Genomic DNA, 16,189 nt, shown 5'->3' on the forward strand with positions numbered 1-16,189 from the left:
CAAGGAGGACACTCGCCCTCTTTACCTCGTTCCCCTCCAAGGAGGACACTCACCCTCTTTACCTGGTTCCTCTCCAAGGAGGACAATCGCCCTCTTTGCCTGGTTCCCCTCCAAGGAGGACACTCGCCCCCTTTGGCTGGTTCCCCTCCAAGGAGGACAATCGCCCTCTTTACCTGGTTTCCCTCCAAGGAGGACACTCGCCCTCTTTAGCTGGTTCCTCTTCAAGGAGGACACTCGCCCTCTTTACCTGGTTCCTCTCCAAGGAGGACACTCGCCCTCTTTACCTGGTTCCTCTCCAAGGAGGACACTTGCCCTCTTTACATGGTTCCCCTCCAAGGAGGACACTCGCCCTCTTTACCTGGTTCCCCTCCAAGAAGGACACTCGCCCTCTTTACCTGGTTCCCCTCCAAGGAGGACAATCGCCCTCTTTGCCTGGTTCCCCTCCAAGGAGGACACTCGCCCTCTTTGTCTGGTTCCCCTCCAAGGAGGACACTCGCCCTCTTTACCTGGTTCCTCTCCAAGGAGGACACTCGCCCTCTTTACCTGGTTCCCCTCCAAGGAGGACACTCGCCCTCTTTACATTGTTCCCCTCCAAGGAGGACACTCGCCCTCTTTACCTGGTTTTCCTCCAAGGAGGACACTTGCCCTCTTTACCTGGTTCCCCTCCAAGGAGGACACTCGCCCTCTTTGCCTGGTTCCCCTCCAAGGAGGACACTCTCCCTCTTTACCTGGTTTCCTTCCAAGGAGGACACTCACCCTCTATACCTGGTTCCCCTCCAAGGAGGACACTCGCCCTCTTTGCCTGTTTCCCCTCGAAGGAGGACACTCTCCCTCTTTACCTGGTTTCCTTCCAAGGAGGACACTCACCCTCTATACCTGGTTCCCCTCCAAGGAGGACACTCGCCCTCTTTGCCTGTTTCCCCTCCAAGGAGGACACTCGCCCTCTTTACCTGGTTCCCCTCCAAGGAGGACACTCGCCCTCTTTGCCTGCTTCCCCTCCAAGGAGGACACTCGCCCTCATTATCTGATTCCCCTCCAAGGAGGACACTCACCCTCTTTACCTGGTTCCTCTCCAAGGTGGACACGCGCCCTCTTTACCTGGTTCCCCTCCAAGGAGGACACTCACCCTCTTTGCCTGGTTCCCCTCCAAGGAGGACACTCGCCCTCTTTACCTGGTTCCCCTCCAAGGAGGACACTCGCCCTCTTTACCTGGTTCCCCTCCAAGGAGGATACTCACACTCTTTACCTGGTTCCCCTCCAAGGAGGACACTCGCCCTCTTTACTGGTTCCCCTCCAAGGAGGACACTCGCCCTCTTTACCTGGTTCCTCTCCAAGGAGAACACTCGCCCTCTTTGCCTGGTTCCCCTCCAAGGAGGACACTCGCCCTCTTTACCTGGTTTCCTCTCCAAGGAGGACACTCGCCCTCTTTTCCTGGTTCCTCGCCAAGGAGGACACTCGCCCTCTTTGCCTGGTTCCCCTCCAAGGAGGACACTCACCCTCTTTACCTGTTTCCCCTCCAAGGAGGACACTCACCCTCTTTACCTGGTTCCCCTCCAAGGAGGACACTCGCCCTCTTTACCTGGCTTCCTCTCCAAGGAGGACACTCGCCCTCTTTGCCTGGTTCCCGTCCAAGGAGGACACTCACCCTCTTTACCTGGTTCCCCTCCAAGGAGGACACGCGCCCTCTTTACCTGGTTCCTCTCCAAGGAGGACACTCGCCCTCTTTGCCTGGTTCCCCTCCAAGGAGGACACTCGCCCTCTTTGCCTGGTTCCCCTCCAAGGAGGACACTCGCCCTCTTTACCTGGTTCCCCTCCATGAAGGACATCGCCCTCTTTGCCTGGTTCCTCTCCAAGGAGGACACTCACCCTCTTTGCCTGGTTCCCCTCCAAGGAGGACACTCGCCCTCTTTGCCTGGTTCCCCTCCCAGGAGGACACTCACCCTCTTTACCTGGTTCCCCTCCAAGGAGGACACTCGCCCTCTTTACCTGGTTCCCCTCCAAGGAGGACACTCGCCCTCTTTACCTGGTTCCCCTCCAAGGAGGACACTCGCCCTCTTTACCTGGTTCCTTTCCAAGGAGGACACTCGCCCTCTTTGCCTGGTTCCCCTCCCAGGAGGACACTCGCCCTCTTTGTCTGGTTCCTCTCCAAGGAGGACACTTGCCCTCTTTACCTGGTTCCTCTCCAAGGAGGACACTCGCCCTCTTTACCTGGTTCCCCTCCAAGGAGGACACTCGCCCTCTTTACCTGGTTCCCCTCCAAGGAGGACACTCGCCCTCTTTACCTGGTTCCCCTCCAAGGAGGATACTCGCCCTCTTTACCTGGTTCCCCTCCAAGGAGGACACTCGCCCTCTTTACTGGTTCCCCTCCAAGGAGGACACTCGCCCTCTTTACCTGGTTCCTCTCCAAGGAGAACACTCGCCCTCTTTGCCTGGTTCCCTCCAAGGAGGACACTCGCCGTCTTTACCTGGTTTCCTCTCCAAGGAGGACACTCGCTCTCTTTACCTGGTTCCCCTCCAAGGAGGACACTCACCCTCTTTACCTGGTTCCCCTCCAAGGAGGACACTCGCCCTCTTTACCTGGCTTCCTCTCCAAGGAGGACACTCGCCCTCTTTGCCTGGTTCCCGTCCAAGGAGGACACTCGCCCTCTTTGCCTGGTTCCCCTCCAAGGAGGACACTCACCCTCTTTACCTGGTTCCCCTCCAAAGAGGACACACGCCCTCTTTACCTGGTTCCCCTCCAAGGAGGACACTCGCCCTCTTTACCTGGTTCCCCTCCAAGGTGGACACTCGCCCTCTTTACCTGGTTCCTTTCCAAGGAGGACACTCGCCCTCTTTGCCTGGTTCCCCTCCCAGGAGGACACTCGCCCTCTTTGTCTGGTTCCTCTCCAAGGAGGACACTTGCCCTCTTTACCTGGTTCCTCTCCAAGGAGGACACTCGCCCTCTTTACCTGGTTCCCCTCCAAGGAGGACACTCGCCCTCTTTACCTGGTTCCCCTCCAAGGAGGACACTCGCCCTCTTTACCTGGTTCCCCTCCAAGGAGGATACTCGCCCTCTTTACCTGGTTCCCCGCCAAGGAGGACACTCGCCCTCTTTACTGGTTCCCCTCCAAGGAGGACACTCGCCCTCTTTACCTGGTTCCTCTCCGAGGAGAACACTCGCCCTCTTTGCCTGGTTCCCCTCCAAGGAGGACACTCGCCCTCTTTACCTGGTTTCCTCTCCAAGGAGGACAATCGCCCTCTTTACCTGGTTCCTCGCCAAGGAGGACACTCGCCATCTTTGCCTGGTTCCCCTCCAAGGAGGACACTCGCCCTCTTTACCTGGCTTCCTCTCCAAGGAGGACACTCGCCCTCTTTGCCTGGTTCCCGTCCAAGGAGGACACTCGCCCTCTTTGCCTGGTTCCCCTCCAAGGAGGACACTCACCCTCTTTACCTGGTTCCCCTCCAAAGAGGACACTCGCCCTCTTTACCTGGTTCCCCTCCAAGGAGGACACTCGCCCTCTTTACCTGGTTCCCCTCCAAGGTGGACACTCGCCCTCTTTACCTGGTTCCTTTCCAAGGAGGACACTCGCCCTCTTTGCCTGGTTCCCCTCCCAGGAGGACACTCGCCCTCTTTGTCTGGTTCCTCTCCAAGGAGGACACTTGCCCTCTTTACCTGGTTCCTCTCCAAGGAGGACACTCGCCCTTTTTACCTGGTTCCCCTCCAAGGAGGACACTCGCCCTCTTTACCTGGTTCCCCTCCAAGGAGGACACTCGCCCTCTTTACCTGGTTCCCCTCCAAGGAGGACACTCGCCCTCTTTACCTGGTCCCTCTCCAAGTAGGACACTCGCCCTCTTTGCCTGGTTCCCCTCCAAGGAGGACACTCGCCCTCTTTACCTGGTTCCCCTCCAAGGAGGACACTCGCCCTCTTTGCCTGGTTCCCCTCCAAGGAGGACACTCGCCCTCTTTACCTGGTTCCCCTCCATGAAGGACATCGCCCTCTTTGCCTGGTTCCTCTCCAAGGAGGACACTCACCCTCTTTGCCTGGTTCCCCTCCAAGGAGGACACTCGCCCTCTTTGCCTGGTTCCCCTCCCAGGAGGACACTCACCCTCTTTACCTGGTTCCCCTCCAAGGAGGACACTCGCCCTCTTTACCTGGTTCCCCTCCAAGGAGGACACTCGCCCTCTTTACCTGGTTCCCCTCCAAGGAGGACACTCGCCCTCTTTGTCTGGTTCCTCTCCAAGGAGGACACTTGCCCTCTTTACCTGGTTCCTCTCCAAGGAGGACACTCGCCCTCTTTACCTGGTTCCCCTCCAAGGAGGACACTCGCCCTCTTTACCTGGTTCCCCTCCAAGGAGGACACTCGCCCTCTTTACCTGGTTCCCCTCCAAGGAGGATACTCGCCCTCTTTACCTGGTTCCCCTCCAAGGAGGACACTCGCCCTCTTTACTGGTTCCCCTCCAAGGAGGACACTCGCCCTCTTTACCTGGTTCCTCTCCAAGGAGAACACTCGCCCTCTTTGCCTGGTTCCCTCCAAGGAGGACACTCGCCGTCTTTACCTGGTTTCCTCTCCAAGGAGGACACTCGCCCTCTTTACCTGGTTCCCCTCCAAGGAGGACACTCACCCTCTTTACCTGGTTCCCCTCCAAGGAGGACACTCGCCCTCTTTACCTGGCTTCCTCTCCAAGGAGGACACTCGCCCTCTTTGCCTGGTTCCCGTCCAAGGAGGACACTCGCCCTCTTTGCCTGGTTCCCCTCCAAGGAGGACACTCACCCTCTTTACCTGGTTCCCCTCCAAAGAGGACACTCGCCCTCTTTACCTGGTTCCCCTCCAAGGAGGACACTCGCCCTCTTTACCTGGTTCCCCTCCAAGGTGGACACTCGCCCTCTTTACCTGGTTCCTTTCCAAGGAGGACACTCGCCCTCTTTGCCTGGTTCCCCTCCCAGGAGGACACTCGCCCTCTTTGTCTGGTTCCTCTCCAAGGAGGACACTTGCCCTCTTTACCTGGTTCCTCTCCAAGGAGGACACTCGCCCTCTTTACCTGGTTCCCCTCCAAGGAGGACACTCGCCCTCTTTACCTGGTTCCCCTCCAAGGAGGACACTCGCCCTCTTTACCTGGTTCCCCTCCAAGGAGGATACTCGCCCTCTTTACCTGGTTCCCCGCCAAGGAGGACACTCGCCCTCTTTACTGGTTCCCCTCCAAGGAGGACACTCGCCCTCTTTACCTGGTTCCTCTCCGAGGAGAACACTCGCCCTCTTTGCCTGGTTCCCCTCCAAGGAGGACACTCGCCCTCTTTACCTGGTTTCCTCTCCAAGGAGGACACTCGCCCTCTTTACCTGGTTCCTCGCCCAGTAGGACACTCGCCATCTTTGCCTGGTTCCCCTCCAAGGAGGACACTCGCCCTCTTTACCTGGCTTCCTCTCCAAGGAGGACACTCGCCCTCTTTGCCTGGTTCCCGTCCAAGGAGGACACTTGCCCTCTTTACCTGGTTCCTCTCCAAGGAGGACACTCGCCCTCTTTACCTGGTTCCCCTCCAAGGAGGACACTCGCCCTCTTTACCTGGTTCCCCTCCAAGGAGGACACTCGCCCTCTTTACCTGGTTCCCCTCCAAGGAGGACACTCGCCCTCTTTACCTGGTCCCTCTCCAAGTAGGACACTCGCCCTCTTTGCCTGGTTCCCCTCCAAGGAGGACACTCGCCCTCTTTACCTGGTTCCCCTCCAAGGAGGACACTCGCCCTCTTTACCTTGTTCCCCTCCAAGGAGGACACTCGCCCTCTTTGCCTGGTTCCCCTCCAAGGAGGACACTCGCCCTCTTTACCTGGTTCCCCTCCATGAAGAACATCGCCCTCTTTGCCTGGTTCCTCTCCAAGGAGGACACTCGCCCTCTTTGCCTGGTTCCCCTCCAAGGAGGACACTCGCCCTCTTTGCCTGGTTCCCCTCCAAGGAGGACACTCGCCCTCTTTACCTGGTTCCCCTCCAAGGAGGACACTCGCCCTCTTTACGTGGTTGCCCTCCAAGGAGGACACTCGCGCTCTTTACCTGGTTCCTTTCCCAGGACACTCGCCCTCTTTGCCTGGTTCCCCTCCCAGGAGGACACTCGCCCTCTTTGTCTGGTTGCTCTCCAAGGAGGACACTTGCCCTCTTTACCTGGTTCCTCTCCAAGGAGGACACTCGCCCTCTTTACCTGGTTCCCCTCCAAGGAGGACACTCGCCCTCTTTACCTGGTTCCCTTGCAATGAGGACACTCGCCCTCTTTACCTGGTTCCCCTCCAATGAGGACACTCGCCCTCTTTACCTGGTTCCTCTCCAAGGAGGACACACGCCTCAGTCCGTCTCCACCACTCACACTGCACATGCTCAGAGCACAGTCCAGTGATGAGCCGGTGCAATAGGATCGGGTTGTCATTGATGGGGCCCATTCTGCCGCGTCACAAATTCTGGGTAAAGAATAAAAACCCTGAATTGGGGAAGAGAAAATTAATTTTTTTGTCGTCCTATTGAGATTGGGCCATTTTTCACCACCTGTAGGGGTGACTCTAAGTTACCCCAGTGACACCAGATGGGAGCAAAACCCATTAAGGCAAGTGCCCCAGTGCCCCACCGATATTAAACAAACAATAACCGGTTACTTGTGTTTATAAACAGAGGAATAGAATGTAAAAACAAAGAGATGATGCTGGAACTTCATAAATCACAGGTTAGGCCTCAGCTGGAGTGTTGTGGACAATCCTGGGCCCCACACTTGAGGAAAGGTGTAAAGGCCTTAGAAAGGGCCCAGAGGAGGTTTGCCAGGATGTTACCCGGGATGAGGGACTTCAGTTATGAGGAGAGGTTGGAAAAGTTCGGACTGTCCTCCTTGGAACAGAGAAGGTTCAGAGGTGACTTAATAGAGGTTTTCAAGATGGTGAGAGATTTTGACAGAATAAATAGGGAAAGAAACATTCGCTCTGGTGAGTGGGTCAATAAGTAGAGGTCAAAGATTCAAAAATATTGTCAATAGATCTAGAGGGGAGATGAGGAGAGATGTTTCCACTCAGAGAGTTGTGGGGATCGGGAACGCTCGACCTGAAAAGATGGTGGAAGCTGATTCCGTTAATAATTGTAAAGCAGAGTTGGACGGGAACTTGAGTAACTGACAGGGTTACGGACAAAAAGTGAGGATGTTGGACTAAACACGACGACTCTTTCAAAGAGCCGGCACAGGCACGACGGGCCGAATGGCCTCCTTTTGTGCTGTAAGTTTCTATGAGTCTATTCTATGAATAATAACTGTACAATACAGCGACACTCACAAATAATAATTCAATCATAATGTGATTGTGAGGCTCGATTATCGCCTCTTTAACCTGAGGTGCCCACCGGTCGAGGAAATACTCAAGCACACCGGTGGACACCACCTGCTCCCTCTCCAGGGCCACCCGGGCAGGGACAAGGCTGAGGTAGGCAGTCAGAGCGAACCCGGCCACCATCGGCCCCATTGATCCTGGTCCTACAGATTGCTGTTTTTGCCAGGCCCAAGAGCAGGTCCAGGAGAAGATCCTCCGACTTACCCACCCCCTCCGCACCAGGCGGCCAAAGATTAGGAGCGTGGGGCTAAAGTGTAACCAAGAGTTGAGGAGCAGCCCCTTCAGGTAATTATACAGGGGCTGCAACCTCTCACACTGAATATATACACGGCCCATGGACTCCTCTAGGTTGCAAACATCACATCTGGCCTTGGAGTCCGGAAAGGAGCTTAAAAACTGTTGCGCACGACAGCTCCCTGCAACAGTCTCCACCCCAGAACCCCAATGGTGCAGGGAAGGACCCCCGCTTAGAGAGCCCTCCATTGGGGAACCCCATCTCTGTCAGACGGCAAGATGACCCACCAGGCCGATTGAGATTTTCGTTTAGATTCATTCCTGGGATGTGGGCATCACTGGCAAGGCCAGCATTTATTACCCGTCCCTAATTGCCCTTGAACCGCTGCAGTCCGTGTGGTGAAGGTACTCCCTCAGTGCAGTTAGGGAGTTCCAGGATTTTGACCCAGCGACGATGAAGGATCGACGATATATTTCCAACTCAGGATGATGTGTGACTTGGAGGGGAAGCTGGAGGTGATGGTGTTCCCATGCGCCTCCTACCTTTGTCCTTCTAGGTGGTAGAGGTTGTGAATTTTGGAGGTGCTGCCGAAGAAGCCTTGGCGAGTTGCTGCAGTGCATGTTGTAGATGGTATACACTGCAGCCACGGTACGCCGGTGCTGGAGGGAGTGAATGTTTTAAGAAGCCTTGGCGAGTTGCTGCAGTGCATTTTGTAGATGGTATACACTGCAGCCACGGTATGCCGGTGCTGGAGGGAGTGAATGTTTAAGGTGGTGGATGGGGTGCCAATCAAGCGGTCTGCTTTGTCCTGGATGGTGTCGTTTCTTGAGTGTTATTGGAGCTGCACTCATCCAGCAAGTGGAAAGTATTCCATCACACTCCTGACTTGTGCCTTGTCGATGGTGGAAAGGCTTTGGGGAGTCAGGAGGTGAGACACTTGCCGCAGAATACCCAGCCTCTGACCTGCTCCTTTAGCCACAGTATTTATGTGGCTGGTCCAGTTAAGTTTCTGGTTAATAATGACCCCCCAGGATGTTGATGGTGGGGGATTCGGCAATGGTAATGCCGTTGAATGACAAGGGGCAGTGGTTAGGCTCTCTCTTGTTGGAGATAGTCATTGCCTGGAAACTTGTGTGGTGCGAATGTTACTTACCACTTAGCAGGCCAAGCCTGAATGTCATCCAGGTCGTGCTGCATGTGGGCATGGACTGCTTCATTATCTGAGGAGTTGCGAATGGAAGTGAACACTGTGCAGTCATCAGCAAACATCCCCACTTCTGACCTTATGATAGAGGGAAGGTTATTGATGAAGTAGCTGAAGATGGTTGGGCCTAAGACACTGCCCTGCAATATTGGGCATTAAACAAAATTAATAAATAAATTATACAGAAACCTGAGTGCCCGGGTCCTCAGCCCTGGTGCAAAGGACATTAGCCTCCACTTTTCCATTACTAACTCACACCTCAGGCCCCGCCCAGTCTGGTTTAATTGCTGAATGTTTTCTAACTGTGATTTCTAACTCGAGTTCAGGCCTGTCATTCTGACGGAAACATACAAGGTCTCATTTTTTTGTGTGACTTATCTGGGAAGTTTTTAATAGTTTTAATAAACTGGCAAAAAGATTTTTTTTAAAACACGCGGGACGGAGAAATCCATCAGAGCCCCTGCCACAGGACTCGATATCCACCCCCTCCACCACTGGTGCACTGTGTCTGTAATATGTACGGTCTACAAGATGACCACGGTCAGGCCATGTGGACTCAAAGGTCAGGCCGTGTGGAGTCAAGGGCCAGGCAGCAGAATGGATGGAAAGATGGCAACAAACTTCCCTTAACTCCAACCCTCTGATTTCTGTTTTACATAAGAACATAAGAATCAGGAGCAGGAGCAGGAGTGGGCCATACGGCCCCTCGAGCCTGCTCCACCATTCATTAAGATCATGGCTGATCTTCTACCTCATCTCCACTTTCCTGCCCTATCCCCATATCTCTTGATTCCTCTGGAGTCCAAATATTGAACCATCTCAGCCTTGAATATACTCAACGACTGAGCATCCACAGCACTTTGGGGCAGAGAATGCCAAAGATTTACAACCCTCTGAGTGAAGACATTTCTCCTGATCTCCGTCTTAAAAGGCCGATCCTCTTATCCTGAGAATCTGCCCCCCTAGTTCTAGACTCTCCAGCCAGGGGAAACAACCTCTCAGCATCTACCCTGTCAATCTCCTTCAGAATCTTGTATGTTTCAATTAGATCACCTCTCATTCTTCTAAACTCGAGAGTATAGGCCCAATCTACTCAATCTCTCATCATAGGACAGCCCTCTTGAAGGGATTATTACTAGTCCTAACCCCTTTAGAGCTACCCCGGATCAGGCGTATTCCCCAGACGTTCACTTTCAACTAAAGTTAGAGGTAGCCAAATCCTAAAGATGCTTAATTAGGTCTAAAGGGCCAGACTATCTCTCCCTAAAGGAAAGAAACAACCTGAAGATGTTACCATCCTCCAGATAGCACTTTTAATAAGTTTAGCTAGACTGTAACGTTCTGGATATTATGAGGGTCCGGAAAACTCCCTCAGAATTCTGCAACTCCTCACCAAAGAGCGTACAGAGATTGAGTTCGCGAGTTTGATACAGAAGTACTATGTGAAACAATTCTAAAAATATATAGATTTATTAAAGAACCGACATGTAATTACAGTAGGTGTTTCAATCGCGACATTAACAGTTCCAAATACAAAAAACTTTTACAATCTTATCAGAGATCCTTATTCTCAAATCTTAACTTCTCTACATTTTTACAGTTCTTAGTTTATTCCAGGATATCCACCAAAATCAAATACATTTGATACCTTGATCCCCGAGACTCAGAGTTGTACTTACAGAGCTTGCCTCTGAAGCCGAGAATCGCTTTGCCCCTTCAAGCGAATCTGTCTTCCCATTTGAAAGTTCAATTTTTATACTCTTTCTCAGTGGTATTTCCTTTGAAGTTTTCTGCTGATGTAAGCTAATTATCTCTAGTCATTTTTCTGTTGACCCGATATTTTTAGTTAGACCAGCTTGTAGCATTAAGAATTATATCTCCTGTGTAGGTGTCTCAAGCTTAACACAAAAACAATGTGATGGCTGGTGCATCTGTTTGATGTCATTCTTACCAAGGTCTTCTGTTTGTATCTTTTTACAACATGTAAATTAAAAACACCTCAACCGGGTGCACCATTGTCTTCTTAGTTACCTCAACTGGTTGTAACACAGACTCGTGTCTCCGTGTTTCATTTGATGTCATTTTTACGAAGGCATATGTTTCTTTAATTTATGTGATTCTTTACGAAGTGTTGGTTTAAGACACTTTAACTGGGTGTACCATTGTGTTCTTTCCAAAACTTCAGACTTTCAGGAACCTTTAACCTTCTGCTTCAATAAGGTGATTGATTCAGTGTCAACAACTTATTTTATCTCAATAGCTTGTATGCTGTTTAAAGCTTTTCCATTGTTAAGGCTTTTAGATTTTCAAGCCCAGTATGTCATGTTTCAATAAAGTCAGAATTCTTCCATAGGATGGTGTATTTTTCTGAATAGGTATATTGCTTATTCCTTCACACTCTCATCCCAGGGATTAATCTAGTGAACCTTTGTTGCACCACCTCTAAGGCACGTATGTCCTTCCTTAGATAAGGAGACCAGAACTGTGCACAATACCCCAGGTGTGGTCTCACCAAGGCCCTGTACAATCGTAGCAAGACTTCCTTACTTTTATACTCCAACCCCCTTGCTATGAAGGCCAACATGCCATTTGCCTTCCTTATTGCTTGCTGTACCTGCATGCTAGCTTTCCGTGTTTCTTGTATGAGGACACCTAAATCTCTCTGGACACCAACATTTAATAGTGTGAGCTATGGGGGCGGTTTGTGGTGGATGGACGGTATGTGGCCACCAGATGGAGACAAAGTCCCCCTCTCACTCCAATTCAGGTGAAGGCCACACCCATCTCCAACACACCTGAGGCAAATCTACCCATTAGCTCAGCAGTTTAAAAGGCAAACTAGTGCATCCCTTCAAGGCCAGTACCTGAGGAGAAAGCCAAGACTGCTGTTGAAAACCAGCTTGCAGCTGCCACAGAGAGGTCTATGATTGAACCCGGGTGGAATATTGGTTAGTTCTGAGAGCTTGATATGATCCCTGGACCGGCTGAGAAAGATCCAGTGGTAAAGTAACCCTGGCTTATTGTTTTTGGAGGAAATTGATTTAAGGACTGCCTTCCTAACCACCCGGGGCAGGTGATGGTTTTGTTCTTCACTTTTCCTTTTGAATGTCATATGTTGGTGGATTTTGCCAGATGTGAACCTTTTTTCCCCGTTTTCTAAAAATAAAACACAGCTAACTGCTGTTTTTCATTTACCAATCTTGTGACTGTGCTTGTGTCCTCCACCCCCCCACATCAATGCACCCTTTGGTCTAGGTGGTGGTTGATTACATTTGGTGGAGAATGCTGGCTTTAGCCCTCTGGTGGCTGGGAGGACAAAGCACACATTGTTGAAAACCCTTTGGTGAAGACAGAGCTTGGTGAAGACAGTCTGGTAGTGCTAGTGGGGTGATGTCAAGCCCCAGGGTTCATTGTGGGACCACTGACATTTCTCATTTACATTACTGACTTGGATTCAGAAACTAAATGTGGGTTGGTCAGGTTTGCAGATACCAAAGTCAGAGGGGCAGTGGAGTTGAAGGAGGCATCCCACAAATTAATAGTCAGTGATGTGGTGATTCATGGTGAGGATTGGTCCACTCACCTGCTCCAAGTACAAGCAGTACTTCAGTCCCTAAGGGAAGCTGGGTTGACTGCTAACCTGAAGAAATGTGGGGTGGTCAGAAACTGAATACCTCAGGTTTACAATTGGCAGAGGTAATGTTAAACCACAACTGAGGAAATTGGAGGCTATCTGAAATTGGCCCAGGCCTGGAAACAAGAAGCAAGAGCGAGCATTTCTGGGACTGACTGGTTATTCCTGGAGATTTATTCCTAATTTTGCTTCAATAGTGTCTCCCCTGACACTTGATGCAGAAGTGCAGATACAACATGGTAGCAGAGAATGGTTGCCTAAAGGTGGAGGTTGGAAACTATGATTTTTTTTTTGTTTGGGACATAAAACTTGAAAGCCTAGTGGCCATTATGGAAAATGGCAGAAAGCAAGTGTAAATCATTGAGATACGATTACCCTCCAATGTTCTTGGAGTTTGAACCGTATGACCAGTGGAAGAATGAGGTTGATATACGGACACGGGTTACCACACTACCAAAGAGAAAACACCTTGGCGATGTCGCTTCCTGAATGAAGTGAAATCAGAAGTAAGGTGTTTTCTGAGATTGATGCAACTCTGTTGGATAATGATAAAGGTTTTGACTCTAATAAAATTTCTGGATTAAAATCTACAAGAAAGATGACCTGTTAAATGCCTGAGGCCTGGACAGAATATGATAGCTTTTGGAAATCGGACTGTTACACTATCATGGACTTTTAACAAATTGTACAAAAGGTTGACAAAGTTCAATTTGGGAAGTTCACTCCCTGGCTCAATACTAGTGTTTAAGTTACTAGATTGTGCTAAAGTGTCTCAAATGGGCAGGCAGCTGGTCCTAACTGGAGTCCAGTTCTCAGAAAAGGGGAGTCTGCTGCCTTTGGAAAGTTTCATGGGAATCAGTCATTCCCTTCAGCCTTCAGGGAACAAATGAGACATTCTGCTGTGACAAAGAATAGAAGATTCGATGGTTACCAGGTCTCGAAATATTCCAGATACAGGCGTCAAAGTAAAAGAAGGATTAAAGACAGACAGTGGTCTGGTACCTGCCATGGGAATGCTGATGCCCTCTCCAGATGTGAGGCCCTTTGGTCTGCCTGCGCCCCTTCCCGGAGGTCGGAGCTAAGGGGGGGTGGTTTGTGGTGGATGGATGGTATGTGGCCACCAGATGGAGACAAAGTCCCCCTCTCTCCAATTCAGGTTAGGGCCCCACACACCTGAGGCAAATCTACCCATTAGCTCAGCAGTTTAAAAGGCAAACTAGTGCATCCCTTCAGGGCCAGTACCTGAGGACAAAGCCAAGACTGCTGTTGAAAACCAGCTTGCAGCTGCCACAGAGAGGTCTATGATTGAACCCGGGTGGAATATTGGTTAGTTCTGAGAGCCTGATATGATCCCTGGACCGGCTCAGAAAGATCCAGTGGTAAAGTAACCCTGGCTTATTGTTTTTGGAGGAAATTGATTTAAGGACTGCCTTCCTAACCACCCGGGGCAGGTGATGGTTTTGTTCTTCACTTTTCCTTTTGAACGTCATATGTTGGTGGATTTTGCCAGACATGAACCTTTTTCCCTGTTTTCTGAAATAAAACACAGCTAACTGCTGCTTTTCATTTACCAATCTTGTGACTGCTTGTGTCCTCCACCCCCCCTGCATCAACGCACCCTTCGGCCTAGGTGGTGGTTGATTACAATAGTTTACCACCATTTAAAAAAAATATTCTATTTTTCTGTTCATCCTACCAAATAACCTCACATTTCCCCACATTATACTCAATCTGCCATCTTTTTGCCCACTCATTTAACCTGTCCATAGCCCTTTGCAGACTGTGTTCTCCTCACAGCTTACTGTCCCACCTAGCTTTGTATCATCAGCAAACTTGGACACATTGCACTTGGTCAATTCAGCTAGATCATTAATATAGATTGTAAATAGCTGAGGCACTGATCCTTGTGGCACCCCACTAGTTACAGCCTGCCAATCTGAAAATGACCCATTTATTCCTACACTCTTTTCTGTCTGTTAACCAATCCTCTATCCATGCCAATACATTGCCTCCCACCCCATGTGTCCTTATCTTGCTTAACAACCTCTTATGTAGCACCTTATCAAATGCCTTGCAGAAATCCAAATATACTACATCCACTGGTTCCCCTCTATCTACCCTGCTAGTTACATCCTCCAAAAACTGATAAATTTGTCAAACACGATTTCCCTTTCATAAAACCATGTTGACTCTGCCTAATCATATTATGATTTTCTAATTGCCCTGTTACCACTTCCTTAATAATGGATTCCAGCATTTTCCTGACAACTGATGTCAGGCTAATTGGTCTGTAGTCTCTCTCCTTCCTTGAATAGCGGGGTCACATTTACTACCTTCCAATCTGCTGGGACCATTCCTGAATCTAGGGATTTTGAAATGTTTTGGAAGATCACAACCAATGAACCCACTATCTCCGTGGCCTCCTCTTTTAGAACCCTAGGATGTAGGCCATCGGGTCGGGTCCAGGGGATTTGTCGGCTTTTTGTCCCATTAGTTTCTCAAGTACTTTTTCTCTACTGATATTAATTACTTTAAGTTCCTCGCTATTTTTGCAATACTTTGTGTCTTCTACAGTGAAGACAGATAAAAAATATTTAATTAAAGTCTCTGCCATTTCCTTCTTCCCCAATTTAATTGCTCCTGTCTCAGCCTCTAATGGACCAACACTTGCTTTTGCTACTCTCGTCCTTTTTACATACTAGAAGCTCTTACAGACTGTTTTTATATTTCTTGCTAATTTACTCTCATTCTATTTTCTCCCTTTTTGTCAATTGTTTGGTTTTGTGGCCATCTTTCGATCCATTCTGCTGCCTGGCCCTTCACTCCACACGGCCTGACCTTGGTCATCTTGCAGATCTTACAGACTGTTATGGATAGCAAGCTGGTTACAAAACAGGAAAGAGAGTAGCAGTTAAGAGTAGTTACTCAGACTGACAAAAGGTGGGAAGTGGTGTTCCACAGGGATTGGTGCTGGGACCACTGTTATTCACCATTTACAGAAACGATTTGGGAATCGGAAGTACAATTTCAAAATTTGTCGATGACACCAAATTGGGAGGTAGAGTTAATACTGAGGAAGACTGCGACAAAATGCAAGAAGACATTAATAAATTTGCAGAATGGGCGGTTAATTGCCAAATAAATTTCTGTATAGATCAGTGTGAGGTGGTGTGTTTTGGTAGGAAGAATAAGGAGGCCACACACTACTTGGAAAATAAGAGTTTAAATGGGGTAGAGGAGCAAAGGGATCTCGGGGTCCAGATTGACATCAAGGCAGCATTTGATCGAATGTGGCATCAAGGAGCCCTAGCAAAACTGAAGTCAATGGGAATCAAGGGGGAAACTCTCCATTGGTTGGAATCATACCTAGCACAAAGGAAGTTGGCTGTGGTTGTTGGAGGTCATTCATCTCAATCACATGACATCACTGCAGGAGTTCCTCAGGGCAGTGTCCTAGGCCCAACCATCTTCAGCTGTTTCATCAATGACCTTCCCTCCATCATAAGGTCAGAAGTGGGGATGTTCACTGATGATTGCACACTGTTCAGCACCATTCGAGACTCGGCAGATACTGACGCAGTCCGTGTCCATATGCAGCAAGACCTGGACAACATTCAGACTTGGGCTGACAAGTGGCAAGTAACATTCGCACCACACAAGTGCCAGGCAATGACCATCTCCCCTTGACATTCAATGGCATTACCATCGCTGAATCCCCCACTATCAACATCCTGGGGGTTACCATTGATCAGAAACTGAACTGGACCAGCCATATAAATACTGTGGCTAC

General features: G+C 50.2%; 1 protein-coding gene and 1 pseudogene across 2 annotated transcripts in view; one reads left to right on the forward strand and one right to left on the reverse strand.

Moving 5' to 3' along the window:
- Nucleotides 1-16,189, reverse strand: part of LOC147119392 (uncharacterized) — a 41,038-nt gene that overhangs the window by 22,592 nt on the left and 2,257 nt on the right. The window contains exon 3 of one of the 2 annotated variants that reach the window (XM_085985009.1): nt 15,230-15,232. The exons of the other annotated variant lie outside the window; for it this stretch is intronic. Coding sequence (XP_085841135.1) covers nt 15,230-15,232 — 3 coding nt within the window. The remainder of the gene's footprint in view (nt 1-15,229; nt 15,233-16,189) is intronic. 2 annotated transcript variants of the gene reach the window in all.
- The window catches only part of LOC147119393 (uncharacterized), a 42,870-nt pseudogene that overhangs the window by 2,284 nt on the left and 24,397 nt on the right, over nt 1-16,189 (forward strand).

This window comes from Somniosus microcephalus, chromosome 4 (genome assembly GCF_052327205.1).
Source record: "Somniosus microcephalus isolate GS21.2 chromosome 4, FLI_Smic_1.0, whole genome shotgun sequence".
Taxonomy (NCBI): domain Eukaryota; kingdom Metazoa; phylum Chordata; class Chondrichthyes; order Squaliformes; family Somniosidae; genus Somniosus; species Somniosus microcephalus.